Source organism: Hyperolius riggenbachi, chromosome 6 (assembly GCF_040937935.1).
Source record: "Hyperolius riggenbachi isolate aHypRig1 chromosome 6, aHypRig1.pri, whole genome shotgun sequence".
Lineage (NCBI taxonomy): Eukaryota > Metazoa > Chordata > Amphibia > Anura > Hyperoliidae > Hyperolius > Hyperolius riggenbachi.
Window position 1 is genome coordinate 220,209,973 of NC_090651.1, and position 25,157 is coordinate 220,235,129.

Here is a 25,157-nt window from a genome sequence, read left to right on the forward strand (position 1 = left end):
ATGCCACACAGGGGGCATGGCTTAAGTTTCCCTGTCACTACCTAAACTGGGGGGCACCTGTGTCGGTGGCACTCGCAATCTAATCCCTACCATAGCCCTAGTCTAATGTCCCACCATTGCTAAGTTCATGTAAATTTGTCTCCACCTGTGACCACACCCACATCGTGGTTCATGGCCACGCCCATTTTTTGGAACCGCATGCCTCCTACCCCCCATTTTTGCCCCCCCCCCCAAAAAAAAGAATCATTCTGTGGACGCTGGATGTTGTAGGTGAACCTAGTGAACACTACTAGCATACCTTCTGTATAGTAAACAGCTTAGTGATATGCCTGCAATAGTCCCTGTAGTGCTTAGGGGCGTTACTAGGATCCTAAGAGATTCGGGGCACTTGTGGGTACTCCAGATGGAGAATGGGTGTGGCCACGCAGCAGAATGTGGGGGTGGTTATGGGTGGGGCCAAATGTACATGAACTTAACAGCAGTCTAGGCCTGCCCAGCAAAATATGTGATGAAGCCCCCCCGCTCCATTAATTAAAAAAAAAAAAAAAACAAGACAAAAATGCAGCATATCACATAAATAGGTAGCGTTACGTGGCTTCTTTGCTGGCTGATTTGGCTTTCTGCTGGTTGGGATGGCCTGCTGCCAGAATATCTGGCAGTTCCCCCATAATATTACTTGACCTTCTAGTGGCCCCCCTCCCATGCTCCCATTGAAGCACCACAACTCCCAGCATGCCCCCATAGAAGAACCAAAGATTCCTGCATGCCCCCGTAAAGGCATCACAGTGCCCAGCAAGGCACCACAGAACCCAGCATACCCCCGATGATACACCACAGCTCCCAGCATGCCCGCAATTGAGGCACCACAGCTGACCCTGCCTGGGGGACATCCGGAGCACCCCAGAATAGATCCGGGGCACGTGCCACTGATCTTTGAAGCTTGCAACGGCCCTGTTGTGTACAATAGTATCCATGATCAGCCAAAATAGAAGGCTCACTGCAGTGCAAGAAATGCCTTAAATCTGATATCAGTCTCCCTCTCTTTCTCACTCCTATGAGCTGAAAGATGGGGCATCTAATGAACACTGTGAACACACTAGACATTATTGTCATGGTTACCAGGATGCCTAACCAGGATATCTAACCAGATCTAAGCTGGCTATAGATTAAAGGGTCTTTTTATTAATTATGCATTCAAGTGCAAAAAGGGTTTGTCCTGTTATTATACAGTATGAGGTTGATTCACTAAGCTGCACTGCTACAGCAGCGCAGCTTAATGACAACAGCGCTTGTTAATAATTCTCAGCACACGCTATGCAGTCACAGCATGCGCTGCTAAATTACGCTCTCCTCTGCTACTTTAACGAGCGCTTCCATAAACGTAAAGTGCAGGAATATTGTACTTTAAAGCTACTGGATCCGCCAGGCTCCGGGCGGGTTCAGTGGAGCGTTCGTTAAGTTTAACAAAGCGCTTGTTAAAGTAGCAATGGAGAGCGTAATTTAGCAGCGCACGCTATGACTGCATAGCATGCGCCGAGAATGATTAACAAGCGCTGTTGTCATTAAGCTGTGCTGCTGTAGCAACGCAGCTTAGTGAATCAACATCTATGTGTTATATCAGATTATGTTAATTAAAGTAAAGATTTGCTGTTATGTAGGATGAAATAGCCCCCAATATTACTTCTGCTTCTATTGGTTTAGATTCGTCTAGCAATTATGGAGTGCTTGTGGTGTTTCCTCTGCTGCTGCTCTTGGTGCTGGGCTTATTTGTCATGTACAGGCACAGGAAGAAGGAGCACATAGGTGAGTATATTTGAACCATTTTAAATCACCTTTATATTAAGGATCTGCAGGTCTGCTTCGCTAAATTCTACATAACCAGTGTGCCATATTGAGATTTTTTTTGTACGGCTTTTAGATTTATGGATTAAACTTAATAAAGTTGATTTTTAGGAGTACATTTAACAAGAGTCCCTGTTAACTTGGAAGCCAGCCATTGCTGATAGTTGTAATACTGGTAATTTAATTCTACTGGCAGTAGGGTATTGTACCGTGTTAGCCATCAGTAGAAGCAAGAAGTTTTAAATCAGGATGATACCATTTATTGGCTAACTACAAATGAATAAGAATAAACAAGCTTTCGGCCTTGCAGCCTTCGTCAGGTTTACATCCTGTTAGTTTGCACAAGGATCACAGACTGAGAACGATATTCCCTAAACCTCCACTCTTGTCATATCGGCAACCACACAATCTAAAACAGATGATTGTCAGGAGCTCTTTGAATAGGCCTCAACAAAACGGAACATCACCCTGCCGACAAAAAATATGTGGGACCTGCAGACACATTTACTCCACTGACAGGGTAACGATGCCAGGTTCACAACAGGAGTACAGAGTACAAGGTAAATTTTCCTGTGGGTCCACTAATCTGGTATATCTGATCATGTGTGCTAAATGCCCCAATGTTATGTACGTGGGAGAAACTGGACAAACACTGCGCAAACGTATGAATGGACACAGGCACACTATTAATGGTACCAAATCTGGACTCCCAGTTGCTACACACTTTCGGTCCAACGGACACAGCATGGATGATCTTCGTGTCACTGCCCTGAAGGGCGGCTTCAAAACGTCAAATGACCGATTAATAGCAGAAACAAAATTTATAAATTGGTTCAAAGCTGTGCAGAAGGGTTTGAATAAGGACAACAACTTTCTATATTGGTATGAGATTGATGATATATGAACTGTCTCAGCCACTCTAGCTGAACTTGTGAACTAAGAATTTACGATACCTCTGGGTCAATCCTAAATACCAGGTCTGTGAGCATTGGAGTAAACAAGGATCCTTATCTTACCCCATTTAGATGGTCTGTTTGTATTAAGGCATCTTAATGACGTATTTATGCTTGAAAAAAATATCTGTTTTCTCTTTTGATGTTGCATGTATATAAGCTGTCTGTACCACCAGCTTGCAAACTAACAGGATGTAAACCTGACGAAGGCTGCAAGGCCGAAAGCTTTTTTATTCTTATTCATTTGTAGTTAGCCAATAAATGGTATCCTCCTGATTTAAAACTTCTTGTTAATTCTACTGATATTCAACTTATGTCTAACAATAATCACCCCCTTCCAATGCCGCAGCCGATCTCGTATTTCGCTATATGGCCAAAAACCTGTATAAATTACTAAACTTTAATTGCTAATACTCTGGGTTTGGCTATGTAATAGACAACCCCCAGGGGCTGATTATCTGCTGATATACAGTGGGATGCGAAAGTTTCGGCAACCGCGTTAATCGTCATGATTTACTTGTGTAAATCGTTGGTTGTTACGATAAAAAATGTCAGGTAAATGCATCATCTAGGAGAGACACACAGTGATATTTGAGAAGTGAAATCACGTTTATTAGATGTACAGAAAGTGCACAATAAAATATAAAAGTAGGCAGGTGCATAAATTTGGGCACTGTTGTCATTTTATTGATTCCAAAACCTTTAGAATTAATTATTGGAACTCAAATTCGCTTGGTAAGCTCATTGACCCTTGACTTACATACACAGGTGAATCCAATTATGAGAAAGAGTATTTAAGGGGGTCAATTGTAAGTTTTGCTGCTCTTCTAATTTTCTCTGAAAAGTAGCAACACGGGGGTCTCAAAACAACTCTCAAAAGGCCTGAAGACAAAGATAGTTCACCATCATGGTTTAGGGGAAGGATACAGAAATCTGTCTCAGAGATTTCAGCTTCTGTTTCCACAGTTAGGAACATATTGAGGAAATGGAAGACTACTGGCTCAGTTCAAGTTAAGGCTTGAAGTGGCAGACCAAGAAAAATCTCGGATAAAGAGAAGCGAAGAATGGTGAGAACAGTCAGAGTCAACCCACAGACCAGCACCAAAGACCTACAACATCATCTTGCTGCAGATGGAGTCACTGTGCATCGTTCAACCATTCAGCGCACTTTACACAAGGAAATGCTGTATGCGAGAGTGATGCAGAGGAAGACTTTTCTCTGCCCACAGCACAAACAGAGCCGCTTGAGGTATGCTAAAGTACATTTGGACAAGCCAGCTTTCTTTTTGGAATAAGGTGCTGTGAACTGATGAAACTAAAATTGAGCTATTTGGGCATAACAAGGGGTGTTATGCATTGAGGAAAAACAACACAGCATTCCAAGAAAAACACCTGCTACCTACAGTAAAATATAGTGGTTCTATCATCTTGTCAAAGTTGAGGGATGCATGGATTCCATTCAATATCAGCAGCTTCTGGAGACCAATGTCCAGGATTCAGTGACAAAGCTGAAGCTGCGCCAATTCTGTATCTTTCAACAAGACAATGACCCTAAACACTGCTCACTAAGAAATCCACTAAGGCATTCATGCAGAGGAACAAGTACAATGTTCTGGAATGGCCATCTCAGTCCCCAGACCTGAATATAATTAAATATCTGTGATGTGAGTTAAAGAGAGCTGTCCATGCTCAGAAGCCATCAAACCTGAATGAACTAGAGATGTTTTGTAAAGAGGAATGGTCTAAAATACCTTCAACCAGAATCCAGACTCTCATTGGAACCTACAGGAAGCGTTTAGAGGCTGTAATTTCTGCAAAAGGAGGATCTACTAAATATTGATTTCATTTCTTTTTTGTGGTACCCAAATGTATGCACCTGCCTTATTTTGTTTAAACAATTATTGCACACTTTTTGTAAAACCAATAAACTTCATTTCACTTCTCAAATATCACAGTGTGTGTCTCCTATATGATATATTTAACTGACATTCTTTATCGTAACACCAACGAATCCCACTCTATGCGTTTGCTGATATTCAAAGTTCACCTACATAATGGATAAACCAAGTGCATCAATTACTCACCCCACTGGTTGCTCCACTGGTATTTGGAATTTAGCTACATAGCCAAACCCTGAGCAACAATTAATCACCCTGCTGCTTGCTGTGTCGGTATTCAGAGTTCAGCTTCATAATCGTCGAATCCCACATGCTGATTACTCACGCCTACCATTTGCCTAACCAGTAACCAGAGTTCCACTGTATAATAGCCATACCGAGGCACCAATTAACGGTCTGCATTGCAATAGCTGCAAATTACATTGTGGTCTATGACCATGCCTAATTTGTGATTCTTAGCTGAGTGTTGGTTCAGCTTGTCACCGGGGAGAAAAGGGGGGGGGTCACTTGTGTGCTGTGTTGTGTATCCCTACAGCTTGGTCTTAAAGCTGTGGTGGCCTATTTTACAAAAAATGGCCTGGTCTTTGGGTGGGGTGGGGGGGATAAAGCCTGTGGTCCTGAAGTGGTTAAACATTTGGTTGTTGTTAGCTCCTCCCACTTTTTCTAACTTTGACACACAGTTACTCAGTTACCATTTTTGTGAGCTTTGGGATCCTTGGCTTCAATAATATGAAAATGGAAGCAGTTTATTCATCAATAAATCTGATTGGCTGTTTGTGGATCTGCCCCATTTTCTGAATTTTTACCCCAGTCACCCAATGACCAGCTGTAACAGGTTTAAGGCCTCTGGTGTTAACAGTGGAAAAATGGCAGCAAATTAAATATTTCCTTTGAAAATGAATAGATGAATTTTGATTGGCTGTTGTAGGCTTCACCCACTTTCCTGAATATTAATCCCAGTCACCTAGTGACCAACTGTGCCAAGTTTGAGAACCCTGCTGTTAACAGTTTAAGAATTAAACAAATCTGTTTAGCTGTCTGAATTTGAAACCTTGGTGACCCAGTTAATGACTGTGCCAGGTTTGAAGCCTCTGACATGAACAGTGGAAGAATTGTAGTTATTTAAATATTGCCATTTAATATCAATAGGGGAATTTTGATTGGCTGTTGTAGGCTCCACGCACTTTCCTGAACATTAATCCCAGTCACCCAGTGAGCAAGTGTGCCAAGTTTGAGAACCCTGCTGTTAGTAGTGTAAGAATGGCTGCAGTTTATATCTTCCTGTGTAAAATGAATTGCTGAAATTTTGGTTGGCTGTCACATGTTCCACCCACTTAATCTGAATTTTTAACCTTGGTCACCAAAAGACGAACTGTGCCAAGTTTGGGGACTCTATCTTTATTACTGTGAGAATGGCAGCTTTTTAATTTTTTTCCTTTGATGTGAAAGAGGTAATGCCTAGAATGAGAAAAGTATATTATATTAACTGCTTAAAGTATACCTAAGACAGGGAGATAGAAAAAATGTATACATACTTGGCGCTTCCTCCAGTCCCCTTCTGCCTAATCGATTTCTCGCCGCTGTTCTCTGCCTCTTGTATCCTCCGTAAGGGCTCCCGTAATTTTGGCCAGTCGGGGCCAGTTGGCGCATGCGCAGTGCTGCTGCCTGCGCTCCCCTGTAGTGCTCACATGGCCGGGAGCGTTCTGGGCCTGCACAGTAGTACTGCGCAGGCACAGAACGCTCCAAGCCACAGGAGCCCAATGGGGCGCGTGTGTGCGCATGGCCAGGCCGCGCATGCGCAGTAAGCCCCGACTTACCAATTTTACGTGAGCCCTTATAAAGGATCCAGAAGGCGGAGGACGGCGGGGAGGGAGCGACCAAGCCGAAGGGGGCTGGAGGAAGCGCCAGGTATGTATAAATTTCTTCTATTCCCCCGTCTCAGGTTCCCTTTAAATAAATTTACCAAACTATACTACACTGTACTTGCACAGCTGTTCTACTGAATCCCATAATAGCTGCAAAGTGTGAATCTACTTACCGTAACTATTCATTCAATGTTTAAACAAAATATTAATCCTTTTTTTATTTCTAGGAGGAGATCTCTGCATTGCGGTAAGCTCATATTTATGTCTAATTTATCTGTTTATATTACCAAAAAAAGGCAGTTCTTTAATATACTGTATCTTAAAATATATGTTGTATGCTTTCACAATTTCCATAATGGAATTAAGAGTATTAGAGTATAATTAAAATTGTGTTGTGCTTGACTTGACCCGGATGGGAGCCTGTGTGCCTGTTTATAATGTCTTCTTACATTTCCTTTGCGACTTAAAATTAACACAACCACATAAGATTGGGACTACTATTTCTGTGAGTAGTAAAAATAACCTTAAAGGAGTACTATCGATTGAAACGACTTTTTTTTTTTAATACTCTATATTAGTGTACACATTACCACTAGTGCTAGGGGCACTTTATTTATTCACCCAGGTCTCTCTCTCACTATCCCTGCTTAAAAATTCATTTCTCACACAGCTCATAGTAGTTTGGGTCACCCTGAGCTGCTTGGTTACTCTGTCACACAGCTCACAAATATATTTCACTGTGTCACTCACAGCATGCAGCAGACATAAGGAGAAATAGGCTGATCTGAGGTGGTAACAGGTAACTAAATGAGCTGGAATATTGCTGGAATATAACTAGCTATACCAGGAGTCTGTGTTTACACTCAGACTGGCTGCCTGCTTGAGGCGATTCACTCCAGGCAGCATCCAATTTACAAGCTGCTGAGAGGGGCAGACCACTGTCTACAATTAGCATTATTAGTATCTTTATCAGTAAAGAGAAGCAAAGATAATAAACACACATTGCTAGAATCTTTAACCCCTTACCACCATATCAACAAGATTCTTTCAGCAAGGTGATAATTAAACTATAAACTGAGGAGTTGATAGCATCTCCCCTTTGCAGAGACATGGTCTAGCCCTCTGGGAGCCCAGTATTTAGATACATTTTGTATCCAACACTGACGCCAAAACTGACGGAGGATTTTACAGCTGAGAGGAACAGCTGTGTGAGGAATCAAATTGCTCCTAGTACTTGCCCTAATGTGTGCTACAACATACAGCATTTAAAAATAAATGCATACATCGATAGTATTCCTTTAAGTTACAATGGTGCAAGTACAACACAAAATGATGGTCCGGTGTTGCTATCTGTAGTAAATAATTGATCACAGACAATCAAATGAATGCACCATGACTAATATATAAATGCAGCAGCCATTTTACCCAGTCCCTATTTCCTCTTCCTGTTCCAAAACTCTGATGTGTTCATAAGCTGCAATATCTGCTTAGATGTATCAGTCTGGAATAATCTATATATATAATAGAGTAAGTGCCTCAACCTTCAAGCAAGAAGAAGAAGTAGCGCCCTGCCCCCAGGGCCGGTCCAAGCAAGAAGAAGGGGCTGGTCCAAGCAAGAAGAAGAAGTAGTGTCATATCAAACCAAGGGCAAAGAGGGATAATGTGCATATTCAGTAGCAGTGCATTGTGGGTAACCACAAATGTTCACTTATAGCTGAATTATTGCAGATTTGCTTCTGTTTTAACCACTTCCCGACCGCCGTATGTACAATTGGCGGCCGGGAAGTGCACCCCGCAAGGACCGCCGTATTGACAAATGGCGGCGGTCCTTGTAGGGGCATGGGCGGAGCGATCGCGTCATCCGTGACGCGATCCTCCGCCTCCGCCTGGCGCCGCTCACCCGCCGCAACATCCCGCCGGCCATACGGAAGCGCCGGCGGGATGTTAACCCGACGATCGCCGCATACAAAGTGTATAATACACTTTGTAATGTTTACAAAGTGTATTATACAGGCTGCCTCCTGCCCTGGTGGTCCCAGTGTCCGAGGGACCACCAGGGCAGGCTGCAGCCACCCTAGTCTGCACCAAGCACACTGATTTTTTACCCCCCCTGCCCCAGATCGCCCACAGCACCCATCAGACCCCCCCCTGCCCACCCTCCAGACCCCTGTTTGCACCCAATCACCCCCCTAATCACCCATCAATCACTCCCTGTCACTATCTGTCAACGCTATTTTTTTTATCCCCCCCCTGCTCCCTGCCCCCTTCTGATCACCCCCCACCCCTCAGATTCTCCCCAGACCCCCCCCCCTGTTTACTGTATGCATCTATCCCCCTGATCACCTGTCAATCACCTGTCAATCACCCATCAATCACCCCCTGTCACTGCCACCCATCAATCAGCCCCTAACCTGCCCCTTGCGGGCAATCTGATCACCCCCCCACACCAATAGATCGCCCGCAGATCCGACATCAGATCACCTCCCAAATCCATTGTTTACATCTATTCTCTCCTCTAAACACCCACTAATTACCCATCAATCACCCCCTATCACCACCTGTCACTTTTACCTATCAGATCAGACCCTAAACTGCCCCTTGCGGGCACCCAATCACCCGCCCACACGCTCAGATTGCCCTCTGACCCCCCCTTATCAATTCACCAGTGCATTAATTACATCTGTTCTTCCCTGCAATAACCCACTGATCACCTGTCAATCACCTGCCAATCACCTATCACCCATCAATCACCCCCTGTCACTGCCACCCATCAATCAGCCCCTAACCTGCCCCTTGCGGGCAATCTGATCACCCACCCACACCATTAGATCGCCCGCAAACCCGCCGTCAGATTACCTCCCAAATGTATCGTTTACATCTGTTATCTTCTCTAAACACCCACTAATTACCCATCAATCACCCCCTATCACCACCTGTCACTGTTACCTATCAGATCAGACCCTAATCTGCCCCTTGCGGGCACCCAATCACCCGCCCACACGCTCAGATTGCCCTCAGACCCCCCCCCCCCCTTATCAATTCGCCAGTGCATTAATTACATCTGTTCTTCCCTGCAATAACCCACTGATCACCTGTCAATAACCTGCCAATCACCTATCACCCATCAATCACCCCCTGTCACTGCCACCCAACAATCAGCCCCTAACCTGCCCCTTGCGGGCAATCTGATCACCCACACCAATAGATCGCCCGCAGATCCGACATCAGATCACCACCCAAGCGCAGCGTTTACATCTATTCTCTCCTCTAAACACCCACTAATTACCCATCAATCACCCCCTATCACCACCTGTCACTGTTACCCATCAGATCAGACCCTAATCTGCCCCTTGCGGGCACCCAATCACCCGCCTACACGTTCAGATTGCCCTCAGACCCCCCCTTATCAATTCGCCAGTGCAATATTTACATCTGTCCTTCCCTGTAATAACCCACTGATCACCTGTCAATCACCTGCCAATCACCTATCACCCATCAATCACCCCCTGTCACTGCCACCCATCAATCACCCCCTGTCACTGCCACCCATCAATCAGCCCCTAACCTGCCTCTTGCGGGCAAACTGATCACCCACCCACACCAATAGATCGCCCGCAGATCCGACATCAGATCACCACCCAAGCGCAGTGTTTCCATCTATTCTCTACCCTAAACACCCACTAATTACCCATCAATCACCCCCTGTCACTGCTACCTATCAGATTAGACCCCTATCTGCCCCTAGGGCACTCAATCACCCGCCCACACCCTCAGAATGCCCTCAGACCCCCAGCCCTGATCACCTCGCCAGTGCATTGCTTGCATCTATTCCCCCCTCTAATCACACCTTGAGACACCCATCAATCACCTCCTGTCACCCCCTAGCACACCTACCCATCAGATCAGGCCCCAATTTGCCCCGTGTGGGCTCCTGATCACTCGGCCAAACCCTCAGATCCCCCTCAGACCCCCTTCCGATCACCTCCCCAGTGCATTGATTGCATCTATTTTCCCCTCTAACCACCCCCTGAGACACCCATCAATCACCTCCTGTCACCCCCCTAGCACTCCTATCCATCAGATCAGGCCCAATACAACCTGTCATCTAAAAGGCCACCCTGCTTATGACCGGTTCCACAAAATTCGCCCCCTCATAGACCACCTGTCATCAAAATTTGCAGATGCTTATACCCCTGAACAGTCATTTTGAGACATTTGGTTTCCAGACTACTCACGGTTTTGGGCCTGTAAAATGCCAGGGCGGTATAGGAACCCCACAAGTGACCCCATTTTAGAAAAAAAGACACCCCAAGGTATTTTGTTAGGTGTATGACGAGTTCATAGAAGATTTTATTTTTTGTCAAAAGTTAGCGGAAATTAATTTTTATTGGTTTTTTTTCACAAAGTGTCATTTTTCACTAACTTGTGACAAAAAATAAAATCTTCTATGAACTCGCCATACACCTAACAGAATACCTTGGGGTGTCTTCTTTCTAAAATGGGGTCACTTGTGGGGTTCCTATACTGCCCTGGCATTTTAGGGCCCCTAAACCGCGAGGAGTAGTCTAGAAAACAAATGCTTCAAAATGATCTGTGAATAGGACGTTGGGCCCCTTAGCGCACCTAGGCTGCAAAAAAGTGTCACACATGTGGTACCCGCCGTACTCAGGAAAAGTAGTATAATGTGTTTTGGGGTGTATTTTTACACATACCCATGCTGGGTGGGAGAAATTTCTATGTAAATGGACAATTGTGTGTAAAAAAATCAAACAATTGTCATTTACAGAGATATTTCTCCCACTTAGCATGGGTATGTGTAAAAATACACCCCAAAACGCATTATACTACTTCTCCTGAGTACGGCGGTACCACATGTGTGGCACTTTTTTACACCCTAAGTACGCTAAGGGGCCCAAAGTCCAATGAGTACCTTTAGGATTTCACAGGTCATTTTGCGACATTTGGTTTCAAGACTACTCCTCACGGTTTAGGGCCCCTAAGATGCCAGGGCAGTATAGGAACCCCACAAATGACCCCATTCTAGAAAGAAGACACCCAAAGGTATTCCGTACGGAGTATGGTGAGTTCATAGAAGATTTTATTTTTTGTCACAAGTTAGCGGAAAATGACACTTTGTGAAAAAAAACTATTAAAATCAATGTCCGCTAACTTGTGACAAAAAAATAAAAACTTCTATGAACTCACCATACTCCTAACGGAATACCTTGGGGTGTCTTCTTTCTAAAATGGGGTCATTAGTGGGGTTCCTATACTGCCCTGGCATTTTAGGGGCCCTAAACCGCGAGGAGTAGTCTTGAAACAAAAATGACCTGTAAAATCCTAAAGTTACTCATTGGACTTTGGGCCCCTTAGTGCAGTTAGGGTGCAAAAAAGTGCCACACATGTGGTATCGCCGTACTCGGGAGAAGTAGTATAATGTGTTTTGGGGTGTATTTTTACACATACCCATGCTGGGTGGGAGAAATACCTCTGTAAATGACAATCTTTTGATTTTTTTACACACAATTGTCCATTTACAGAGGTATTTCTCCCACCCAGCATGGGTATGTGTAAAAATACACCCCAAAACACATTGTACTACTTCTCCCGAGTATGGCAATACCACATGTGTGACACTTTTTTGCACCCTAACTGCGCTAAAGGGCCCAAAGTCCAATGAGTACCTTTAGGATTTCACAGGTCATTTTGAGAAATTTCGTTTCAAGACTACTCCTCACGGTTTAGGACCCCTAAAATGCCAGGGCAGTATAGGAACCCCACAAATGACTCCATTTTAGAAAGAAGACACCCCAAGGTATTCCGTTAGTAGTATGGCGAGTTCATAGAAGATTTTATTTTTTGTCACAAGTTAGCGGAAATTGATTTTAATTGTGTTTTTTCACAAAGTGTCTTTTTCCGCTAACTTTTGACAAAAAATAAAATCTTCTATGAACTCACCATACTCCTAACGGAATACCTTGGGGTGTCTTCTTTCTAAAATGGGGTCATTTGTGGGGTTCCTATACTGCCCTGGCATTTTAGGGGCCCTAAACCGTGAGGAGTAGTCTTGAAACGAAATTTCTCAAAATGACCTGTGAAATCCTAAAGATACTCATTGGACTTTGGGCCCTTTAGCGCAGTTAGGGTGCAAAAAAGTGCCACACATGTGGTATCGCCGTACTCAGGAGAAGTAGTATAATGTGTTTTGTGGTGTATTTTTACACATACCCATGCTGAGTGGGAGAAAGATCTCTGTAAATGGACAATTGTGTGTTATAAAAATTAACAAATTGTCATTTACAGAGATATTTCTCCCACCCAGCATGGGTATGTGTAAAAATACACCCCAAAACACATTATACTACTTCTCCTGAGTACGGCAATACCACATGTGTGGCACTTTTTTGCAGCCTAACTGCGCTAAGGGGTCCAAAGTCCAATGAGCACCTTTAGGCTTTACAGGGGTGCTTACAATTTAGCACCCACCAAAATGTCAGGACAGTAAACACACCCCACAAATGACCCCATTTTGGAAAGTAGACCCTTCAAGGTATTCAGAGAGGGGCATGGTGAGTCCGTGGCAGATTTCATTTTTTTTTGTCGCAAGTTAGAAGAAATGGAAACTTTTTTTTTTTTTTTCTCACAAAGTGTCATTTTCCGCTTACTTGTGACAAAAAATAATATCTTCTATGAACTCACTATGCCTCTCAGTGAATACTTTGGGATGTCTTCTTTCCAAAATGGGGTCATTTGGGGGGTATTTATACTATCCTGGAATTCTAGCCCCTCATGAAACATGACAGGGGGTCAGAAAAGTCAGAGATGCTTGAAAATGGGAAAATTCACTTTTTGCACCATAGTTTGTAAACGCTATAACTTTTACCCAAACCAATAAATATACACTGAATGGTTTTTTTTTTAATCAAAAACATGTTTGTCCACATTTTTCGCGCTGCATGTATACAGAAATTTTACTTTATTTGAAAAATGTCAGCACAGAAAGTTAAAAAAATCATTTTTTTGCCAAAATTCATGTCTTTTTTGATGAATATAATAAAAAGTAAAAATCGCAGGAGCAATCAAATAGCACCAAAAGAAAGCTTTATTAGTGACAAGAAAAGGAGCCAAAATTCATTTAGGTGGTAGGTTGTATGAGCGAGCAATAAACCGTGAAAGCTGCAGTGGTCTGAATGGAAAAAAAGTGGCCGGTCCTTAAGGGGTAGAAAGCCCTAGGTCCTCAAGTGGTTAAGAAGGAAAATTACACCAAGCTTTGCTTTTTTTAGTAGGAGGGCTTTTTGGTCTCTTTTATCCTCCTATACATTCTTAGTAGTTTGGGTCACCCTGAGCTGCTTGGTTACTCTGTTGTACTGGTCCAAGCCCTATCTCATACAGCCTTATCAATCCTTGCTATGTACTGATGAGAACCAAATGTCTGAAATAGGCTGTCACATGTGGGTTTGATATGACTGTGTAAAACTTAAAGCTATAGGCTTGCGTGACTTACCAAGAGTGAAAAAGAATAATTTGCATATTTAGTAGCGGTGCATTGTGGGTAATCACAAATATTCACTTATAGCTGAATTATTGCAGATTTTCTTCTGTTTTAAGAAGGCAAATTACACCAAGCGTTGATTTTTTTAGTAGAAGGTCTTTTTGGTTCCTTTTATCCACCTATACATTCCGAGTGGTTTGGGTCACCCTGAGCTGCTTGGTTACTCTGTTGTACTGGTCCAAGCCCTATCTCACACAGTCACATCAATCCTTGCCATGTACAGATGAGGACGAAAAGTCTGAAACAGGCTGTCACATGTGGGTTTGATATGGCTGTGTAAAATTTAAAGCTATAGGCTTGCTATACACCAGTGGTTCTGGATGCTTGCTTGGCATGCTAAGGGTGAAAAGGAATTATTTGCATATTTAGTAGCAATGCATTGTGGGTAACCACAAATGTTCACTTATAGCTGAATTATTGCAGATTTCCTTCTGTTTTAGGAAGGCAAATTACACCAAGCTTTGCTTTTTTTTAGTAGGAGGTCTTTTTGGTCTCTTTTATCCCCCTATACATTCCGAGTGGTTTGGGTCACCCTGAGCTGCTTGGTTACTCTGTTGTACTGGTCCAAGCCCTAGCTCATACAGCCATATCAATCCCTGCCATGTACTGATGAGGACCAAAAGTCTGAAATAGGCTGTCTACATGTGGGTTTGATATGACTGTATAAAATTGTCGGCCTTTTGGCTAAGATCAAGTGTAGTATTTGTTCTTGAGGTTTTTGGGGGGACCTGGAGGGATGGCACTGTGGCAGGGTGTCCCTTCTAGTTACATATATAAAAACAACAGCAGTATTTAAAGCATTTCAGATTTGTTTACATACATTGCTTGGTTAAGCACAGAACTGTGAATACAAATAGCGGCATATTGAAAATACCTCACAACCCAATCTCTCAGTTCAGTAGCATTTATTTAGATTTTTTTTTATTTGAACACTAATTTTGTATTAGTTTTGTAAAACATATAAGTTCTCCGGGTGCATTGAGATATGGTACAAGAGCAAAAGGTATAGCATACATTACAATTCACTTATTAATATCATCATGTAACAAGCCTTGTACCATAGAGGCATCCAATAGCATAACAGGACCACTAGCGCAAGAAAATTCTGAATTGTATGTGTATGCCTATGTATAAAATGTACATTTGTTACAGAGTAAAATGCACTATAAATTAAAAAAATTTCTACTGTATGTTGCTGTCACTTAATAAGTTGTACAAATCTAGACTAGATTAGACTAGTCTATCTCTTCATAAGGGATTCTCAGGGTTTTCTTCATTTTCAAAAGCACTTCCTGACATAGAAATTGTGGATCTGAGAACAATGGAGTTCAGTAGTATGTTTTGATATGTAATGATTCAGGCTCAGCGTGTCCAGTTAGGATTTTGACCATGTTGGATGTTTTGTCTGCTTGTGCTTTGATAAAGGGGACCTGTCAGGCCCTGAAACAATTGTCGCCTTGGACAACTCGATGTTGTATGTGTGCAATGGGACGATAAACTGAAGTTCCCGACAAAGTCTATGGCCTCAATTCACTAAGCTTTATCAAAACACTTTTTGAACGTTTGATAATTTACCTCATGGGTAAAATCTAATTTTGAATTCACTAAAGTGTTATATATTTATTGAATGTTTTATCGATACAACGTTCAATAAATCTATAACACCTTAGTGGATGCAAAATTAGATTTTACCCATGAGGTAAATTATCAAACGTTTGATAAAGTGTTTGTTAAAGCTTAGTGAATTGAGGCCTATGTGCGGATCCCTCTTGTGATTGAAGGATTTTGACATTTTCTCCTGTTAAGCTGAAAATGATTGGATAGAATTGATGGACCCCAATGTCCTGAGCATGGCAAGCTTTAAAGAGGAACTGCAGTAAAAATAAAATACTGAAAAAAGTGCTATATTAAATATTTACAAAAATTACTTATAAATGATTTAGTCAGTGTTTGCCAAATCTTTCCTCTCCCTGATTTACATTGTGAAATTTATTTCATGGCAACATCTTTGATGTCTGTGGAAGGAGATGCTGTTTTTTTGACAGTTGGAAACAGCTGTTATTACCCACAATGCAACAAGGCTCCCACAGTGTGATGTCAGTGTGTTGACATCATGCTGTGGGAGGGGTTTCACCACAATATTAACCATACAAACCCTATTCGGGAAAAGGTAAAGATTTCTCAGGTGAAAGGGGGCATTGGCTACTGACTAGGCCAAAGTTCAATCCTTGGTTACAGTTCCTCTTTAAAGAGGAAGTCCAGTGAAAATAATGTAAAAAAAAGTGCTTCCTTTTTACAATAATTATGTATAAATTATTTAGTCAGTGTTTGCCCATTGTAAAATCTTTTAAATCCCAGATTTACATTCTGACATTTATTACATAGTGACATTTTTACTGTTGGCAGGTGATGTAGCTGCTGCATGCTTTTTTGGCAGTTGGAAACAGCTGTAAGCAGCTATTTCCCATAATGCAATAAGGGTAACTGCCAGGAATACCACGGCCCTCAGAGTTTCTTGTGGGAATAGTTTCACCACAAGATCAGTCATACAGCGCGCCCTGACGGTCTGTTTGTGAAAAGGAATAGATTTCTCATGTAAAAGGGGGTATCAGCTACTGATTGGGATAAAGTTCAATTCTTGGACGGAGTTTCTCTTTAAGAGGAAATTTCACTTTCATTCAAACATACTAGCTATATTGCAAGGATTTGGCAAGCTTTATTTCAGCTTGTTTATTTTCTACCCATGTGCCTTTAAAACACAAAAAGGGGTGATACGAGTGCTTATTATCAGGCAATGGTCTTTTCCAGGTATTGAAAAATGAAATTGTCTCTCTTGCCCTGTGCAGATCATTATTCCCAATTACAAAATGTCAACATTACTCCAAACATGACACAAAGTCCTACTGCCATGGTTGCAAAGAATTGCAACTGCAATTTACTATATATTTTTTTAACATTTTGGTCTGGCTACAAATTGAAATGAAAAGGTAATGTTTTTAAATGATATGAAGGGTACTTTCACACTTTGCATTGTGTTTTGCACACTGTAACGTGGTGCGACTCAAAATCTATGAACAGTTCACACCTCTTCAGTTTTGCTGCCATGTAAGGGATTCTGTAGTTACAGTGCAGAACATGCAGTGCGCTGCTAGAAGCATACACAATGACGCACATGTTTGTCAATAAAGGTGCATAATGGTCAGTTGCTTCTTTGCCTTCATTACGTTGCACGCCACCGCTTATTTTGGTTTGGTTATGTGTATGTTATAAAGCAGTGCAATGCAACGCCCTAGTGTAAAACGAGCCAATCATAAAGAGTACCAATCTATGTTTACGACACTTTTATAACCAAAGACCGTATATTTCTATTTATGGTTAACGTAAAAGGTGAGTTTGGTCGGAAACTGTGCATAAGATTTTGTAAGCTCCTTTGTTACAATCCAAATATTTAGAGGCTTAGAGCACTACAGAAATAGGAGAGCTGTGTATTTCTGCTCTGATCATATAGCTGATGACATCTGTACAGTGAAAACCTGTTTCTGCTGTTCTTGAAGTTGTCTAGCAACTGAGGACAAGAGACAGATGAAACCCCGAGTGCTATATGCATTAAATATGGGCTCCATGAATAGTGTATGGGCTGTGCTTTCTCTATGACTACACTGAAACAATAAGGGGATTATACATTATGTTCTGTCTCTTCTCTGTACAGCAGACAGTTCCACAGCCAGCTGTACTCACTGCTTGTTCACTGCAGGGCAGAGCCTGGAGGGATTCACAGCCTGTCCACTAGACATGCTGCCACAGGGGCTGATAACTGGATTTGGTTGGACAATAGCTGCAAATTTAATTTTATATGTGTAAAGGATGAATAATTAACAATCAGGCTCTGTTCCCACTACAGCAGTAAACTGACATTTTTTTGTCCCTTTTACTGCATCACAGTAAACAGATCCTATTCTACAATCCATTCAGACTAGTGAGTATGCTATGGCTCCATTGCAATAAGCGTGCTGCAGTTATGTGCTTCTGCGATAATCCCGCACAGGCGGATGCATTTCCCATATAGCCTATTGTTGAAACGCATCCGGCTCCAGTCACACCACAATGAACCATCAGAGCGAACACTTCACTGTCTGGTTCTATTACTTTGAGGAACAGAGGTGCCGATGAGGTATGAAATAAATAAAAAAAAACATTTAAAATTGGGAGGCGGGGGGGCGGGGGGGGGGGGGGGTTAGGGCCGGTTGGGGGGAAGGGGGTTGGGGTTAATGGTGGTCTTACTTTCCCACAAAAGAAGACACAATAATGTGTAATATACAAGTTATATTTATTTTTTACTCCAAAAGATCTGCAACACGTTTTGCGGGTCTCACACCCACTTCCTCAGGCAAAGATACAAAAAGGAGCAACTCTAAGAGTGCCTATACAGTATATGGTATAGCGCCTCTGTAACTAACATATATAAACATTCATAGAGTTGCTCCTTCTTGCATCTTTGCCTGAGGAAGCGGGCCTGAGACCTGCGAAACGCGTTGCAGATCTTTTGGAGTAAGAAATAAATGTAATCTGTATATTACACATTATTGTGACTTCTTTTGTGGGGAGGTAAGTCCACCATTAACCCCCCCCCCCCCCCCCCCCCATTTTAAATGGTTTTTAACATATTTTATACTTCATTAGCGCCTCTGTTTCTCAAAGTGTTCTTTTATCCACCTGGTGGATGGGTGTTACTACCCTTTTCAATCTACAGAGAGCGACATCTTCACCTGAGTGGGAATGTGAAAGGTTCCCTATTGGTGCATTCTATGGTTGCCTAGCTCGGCAACCTGTGTTTGTGAGTTTACCATTCTATCAATTAATAACCTGTATACCATCGATTTTACACTATTGGGGCTCCCGAATTTTCCTTTTTGTCTCTACATATTCAAGTTCTATTATTAAAACATAATTTGTGACTGTCCCTTAGATCCAGGACAAGGTCCTCCAACACCCAAGGCTGAGACACTAAAGTGCGTCCCTCCAGCCCTCCCACCCCAGCCGTCACACACTGATTTCTATTGGACTAAGATGCACCCAGGGGCCCCAACACCTTAATCTCTAGTTATCTGGCTTGCAGTCACTGCCATGTATCCCCTTTTCCTATTTCTCTCTGCTTCAAACACAATAGGGGAATAATAGCTGAGTTGTGCGCCTCCTCCTACATTGCACCCTGAAGCTGGAGCGTCTCTCGCCTCTGCCTGACCCTGCTCCCTCTCCAATATATAAGCAGGAACCAAGTCCGATGAAGGCTTATTATTAGCTGAAAGTTTACTTTTTATTTATCTCTAAGTTAGCCAATAAATGGTATCATCCAGATTCAAAACTTGTGTTTTTTCAGTTAATTGGTATTGTGGTTCTGCAGCTGGAGTCATATTGCTCCTCGACATAATACAATCCATGCTACTTGGCTGAGCTGAATGTGCATGTCTGTATAAGAGTTCACTCTGCAGACTGAAGAGACAATTTGGATTGTGCCCAAGTATTATTTCAAGTCTGTACAAACAGGTAAAGCAAGCCTTGTTAACCTTTTGCCGACCGCATCACCCCGACGGGCGTGGCCGCGGCGGCAGCCCCAGGACCGCCTAACGCCAATTGGCGTAAAGTCCTGGGGCTCTGTTTTGAATGAGATCGCGCGCACGCATCTCATTCTCGGGGGGCGGAGCTCCGCCCCTTCTTCAGTCTCCGAGCGGCTATTGCCTCTCGGGAGAATGTTAGACGGCATAATCGCCGTCTAATTACCCGTACTGCGCTGCGATCAGCAGCAGCGCTGTACTGGGGACAGCCGTGTGACACGGCTGTCCCCTCCTGAGCCATAGAGGTGATCGGCTGTCATAGGGTGAAGACGATGACAGCTGATCACAGGGATTGGACGGCGGGGGGAGGGGAGTATACAAGGGGAGGAAAAAAAACACTGTTTTTATTTAAAAAACACCCAAATAAACATACCAAAATAAACATACAAACACGGGGGGGGGGGGGGGGGGGAATCAGACCCCACCAACAGAGAGCTCTATTGGTGGGGAGAAAAGGGGGAGGAATCACTTGTGTGCTGTGTTTTGCGGTCCTGCAGCTTGGTCTTAAAGCTGCAGTGGCCAATTTAATGAAAATGTGCCTGGTCTTTGGGGGGGTTTAACACAGCAGTCCTCAAGAGGTTAGTAGGTTAAAGGCCACTATGCACTGTAGTCAACCTTGTGTACTTTTCATTCTGTTACTGCAGTACACAACTTGCAATCAATTAGATTTCAACAAGAAACTGATCTAATATTGATCACACTGCCACCACCGTAAGCTTTGTACCACTGAATGCAATTCAAAGCTGTACAGCCACTGATCGTGTACTGATCCTGCCCAGAGCTCCCCACAACCATGTGAAGGAGAAAAAAATGGCAAACTTATTGAGAAGGCCCAAGTTTTGAATACATTTTTGTTAGATTTATTAATAAAATAAAAAATATCAATAGTTTATGGTAGCTTTAAAGTGTATCCGAGGCGATATGTGACCTGATGAGATAAACGTGTATGTACAATACAAAACATATTAATAATCAGGCTGTTTTACTTGTTTTATTTTGCTGCCTGAAAGAGTTAATGTCCACCTCATATGCATGGAAATGACTCCTTCTGTCTTGTCAGCACCTTGTTGGCAATATAGTAAACATCACTGATAAGCAAAGTACAGCCATAAAAGTTTTTCTGGAAGAATATAACTTCTGAGGGCAGGGAGAGACAAAATACATGAACTATTGTCCTTTTTCTAACTTTAAGTCACTTAACTGACTGCCACTGATTAGAGACAGTAAAACATTCAACCTAATTTGCAAATTTTTTAATATAAAAGAAAACCCTGGGATACTTAAAAAAAGTCATTTTAGGAGTAGGAGGATAAATATAATTGTTAATCTCATCAGTTTATTTTCACATTGGGTTCACGTTAAAGCACTTCACTACACAGTTGTCTTGGTTGAACAAAGATATGTGTCCATCAAGTGCAGCCTCTTGAGTCTCACTTCATCTCATTCCAGAGAAAATAAACTTCACAAGGACAGAAAGTGACTAGATTGGTTGCCAAAAAGAACAGTGGCATGAGCAGGCATGATAGGGCACCAAATATGCTGCCTCTCTCCATTGCAATAGTCATCAGGGTCTATCTCAATGATTCTCTGAAAGTGTTCAGTTGTCACTTGTCTGCTACATCCATCTGTGGCCAGCTTCATAGCAGAAAGCAATATCCATGTATTAGCACCACAACCTTTATCACCAGATAAGTAAGTTGGAAAAAGGTTCCCCATTTTTTTAGGACACACCTCACAGTACCAGTGCGAGATACTGATGGGCAATGGATGTTTCTGCTCTACCACTAGGCAGTAAGGTGTGGCATTAAGTAGGGGTGCTGACTATGCAACTTAAAATGCAATAATAGTCCTAAATAAACTTGCTCCAAGATTTCAAAATCTAAAAAAACTTCCTTTATTACCTCTAATTACAGCATCCAGAAGAGACTCCAACTTCAACAGAGACAATCTCAGAGGCCAAAATGTTTTTGACATTTGAAGAACCACCAGTTGGAAAACTGTGCTTTGCCAGCGATACTCAAGGTAATGGATACGGCCCCTTTTACACCTAATCAGTTGCTCTCAGTTATATCTTTACAAATATTTATTTGCTTTTTTTGGTAATAAATAAACTTATTCATATTTTTTTTCCCCTCCCCTCCCTCCCTCCCCTAGCCAGCCTATGACAGCGATCGGTTTTCATAGGCTTCAGCCAATGAGAGCTGATTGCTCTCCTGCGTCCCCAGTACCGCGCTGCCGTAGATCGCAGTGCTGTACAGACTAAATAGATGGTGGTTTCACCGTCTAACAGTCTCCTAGCGGCGATCACCGCTGGGAGACTGATGACGGAGTGGAGCTGCTGGGTAAGTGGAGATGTGTCAGGCAGTACTGGTTGCAGCATTGGACTCCCGACTGAGATCTTTACTCTTCCTTTTGCCCAAACCGCTTGAATGAAACCGTCTTTACCAAAGATGGATATAATTTTATGACTGCACTTTTCCTTCTTTGCATTGCTCCAGTCAGTCCCTCTTTACAATGTGTGTGTGTGGGTGTTTGACAAAGTAACGTCCTTGGTTACACATCTACATCATACTAATAAATACCACATCTGTAAAGCTGTCACAGCAGTTTCTCATCTCTAGGCCTCAGTACACTCCTATCTTGTGTATCTTTTGTTAACATCTTCCTGCTTAGTCAAACTAAAAACACATTTTTGATCTGATCGCGGCTGAACAGGAGACCGCAGGAGGACAACGAGGTACTCACAAATGCTTATGGGGCTGGAGGAAGACCTGGGTAAGTATTAATTCTTTAGATTGTGTCAGCTCTGGTACACTTTAAGTGTCCTGTGTTAGTTACTATAATAATAATATCCAGTTAGCTGGTTGCAGGTGTAGACTAGGTTAGTGCTGTTGCTTTATGTTTACAATAGGTTTCTGCTGTCCTAATAGATCTTTTAAAAGGAAACATATTACTAATCTAATACATTTACATTGCTGTTCACAATTAGGAGATACTAATAAATAAGATTATGACAAATTACACATTAACTCAGGCTCAAGCAGTTTCTTAACAAGCAAAGCAATCCTACATAATAAAACCCCTTTGTCTCTGCGTCTGTGTGTGTGTCCCTGCATTTGCGCTACTGTGCATGTGCCGCAAGGACACCCTTTAGATGGAGCAGGACAGCCAGGGGGTGGTAGTGTGGCTCGCTGGCTGCGGTGACGGACCTAGCCCGTTTTTAAACCGGCTAAGTCACTAGTTTATAATATTTTACTGATTTGACGTCCTTGATGATGCCTGAGAACTCTGCTGGTGCCTTATTGATTTCCATTCATGGCAGCCTGTGCACTGTATTCTACACAATGGACGCGAATGGGAAGTAAGCGATTGCGGTACTTCGCGCAGAGTCGTCGGGGATCCTAAAGATCTGATCTGCTGTGTCCGTTACTTGCTTGTTGCCCGACGTCTGATAACATACCCGGTGGGTATGTGGCTTTAGTGCTAGTACACATGATACCATTTTCTTGTCAGATTGGCAGGAAATTTCGCGTTGTTTGATAAATTCCAACATGTCCGACCGGCTTCTGAGAGAAAGAGGATTTTTTTTTCTACTTCAATTTTTATGAAACATTTTTTGTTTTGTGCCAATGAACAGTATACAAAGACAATGAATAGACAGTATTCAAAACAATAACCACAACATGGGGCAATTTGCTTAGTGGGTAGCCCCAATGCCTGCTATTTTACTGGGCGTCTCCAGGTGTCCAAATTTCCAGCCATTGTTGCTAATCGTGGCGGCCCCCTTCTTTCCAAGGTGCCTCTGGCGCCCTTTTTAGCGGCTTCATGCAGAAAGCTGGAAAAAAAGCAGAGTGCAGAGAAATCAGAGGTGGAACACATTGTACAGACACCTGTTGTGGGGAGGTTATACCAGGGCCGGTTCTAAAATGTTTCGCTGCCTGAGGCAAACTTGTGAGGATGTGCACCCCCCCCCCTCCCCGATTTTGAATGATAGCACAGCACTCAAAATTTTTCACCCTCAGTATAGGTGGGTAGGTAGCCAGGTATAGTTGCCCCCAGTAAAGGTGGCTAGTATAGTTGTCCCAAGTATAGCTGGTATAGTTGCCGCAGTATAGTTGCCGCAGTATAGGTAGTATAGTTGCCCCAGTATAGTTAGTATAGTTGCTGCAGTATAGCTGGTATAGTTGCCGCAGTATAGTTAGTATAGTTGCCCCAGTATAGTTAGTATAGTTGCCGCAGTATAGCTGCTATAGTTGCCGCAGTATAGCTGGTATAGTTGCCGCAGTATAGATAATATAGTTGCCCCAGTATAGTTAGTATAGTTGCCGCAGTATAGTTAGTATAGTTGCAGCAGTATAGTTGCCGCAGTATAGTTAGTATAGTTGCCGCAGTATAGTTAGTATAGTTGCTGCAGTATAGTTAGGATAGTTGCCGCAGGATAGTTGCCCCCAGTATAGGTAGTATAGTTGCTGCAGTATAGATAGTATTGTTGCCCCCAGTGCTTGCTCCCTCCCTGCGGCTGCTGCTCATCTTACCAGCATGACCCGTGTTTGCTGTGTGCAGAGGATGCAGGACAGCGGTTCCCCTGGTAACAGCCATATACAGGAAGTTCCTGTATATCGCCGCTACAGGAAGCCGATGTCCTGCTTCCTCTGCACCCAGCAGCCGTGGGTTGCACTGCTGTGACTGCAACATATGACTGAAGAGAGGGAGCCAGCCGGGGACTATGCTAGAGGAAGCCTTCAGCTCACAAGATAACACGAGTGGAGGCCGCTTGGGGGGAGGTGGGTGATCAAGATGCCGTGGGGAGGGAGGGGTGTCAGGATGTCACCCCAGGGCCTATGCCACACCTGGCGTCATAGGCCACCTGGCCAGAGGGTCCCTTTATCTTATCAGAGGGGGAGATACTTGATCGGGAACAATTCAGCAGCACAGATAGAGATGTGTATAAGAATGAGTAACATACAGTATATACCTGTCACATAGCCTTTACTGGGTCCACTTGCCTGCAAACTCCCATGGCCATTACATGCACAATTACAATACATCTGACATGTCACACTTGCTATATTTTTGGGTTTGGGATGTACCGTAAATGGAATCATTATTAGAACATGAATATCACCCGAGTTACAAAACACACTAAAATGTTTGTTTCGATTAAAAGTAAAGTTTTATTGAACTTTTCATTAAAAAAGGTTGTTATATACAATGCTTCTACCATAGAGATATTAACAATAAAAACTGACTGATGCTGTAACAGAGTACAATGAGCTTGCCAGGTGCCAGCATCCACATCCCTGGTGAAATGGACTCAAACCCAAAAACATAGAATGCCTAGATCATTCCTCCTGGGGAGATGTCCAGTACTAGATAGTGCACAGTATATAGCACTGGGGAGGAATGTCCAGTACTAGTTACTGCACAGTATATAG

The 25,157-nt window shown here is 42.9% G+C and overlaps 1 protein-coding gene across 4 annotated transcripts in view; it reads left to right on the plus strand.

Annotated features, from left to right (window-relative positions):
• TNFRSF25 (TNF receptor superfamily member 25) overlaps positions 1 to 25,157 on the plus strand; it is a 126,984-nt gene that overhangs the window by 92,717 nt on the left and 9,110 nt on the right. For all 4 annotated transcript variants that reach the window (XM_068240443.1, XM_068240444.1, XM_068240445.1 and 1 more), the window contains 3 exons: positions 1,702 to 1,803; positions 6,786 to 6,805; positions 21,636 to 21,744. In XM_068240443.1, coding sequence (XP_068096544.1) covers positions 1,702 to 1,803; positions 6,786 to 6,805; positions 21,636 to 21,744 — 231 coding nt within the window. The remainder of the gene's footprint in view (positions 1 to 1,701; positions 1,804 to 6,785; positions 6,806 to 21,635; positions 21,745 to 25,157) is intronic.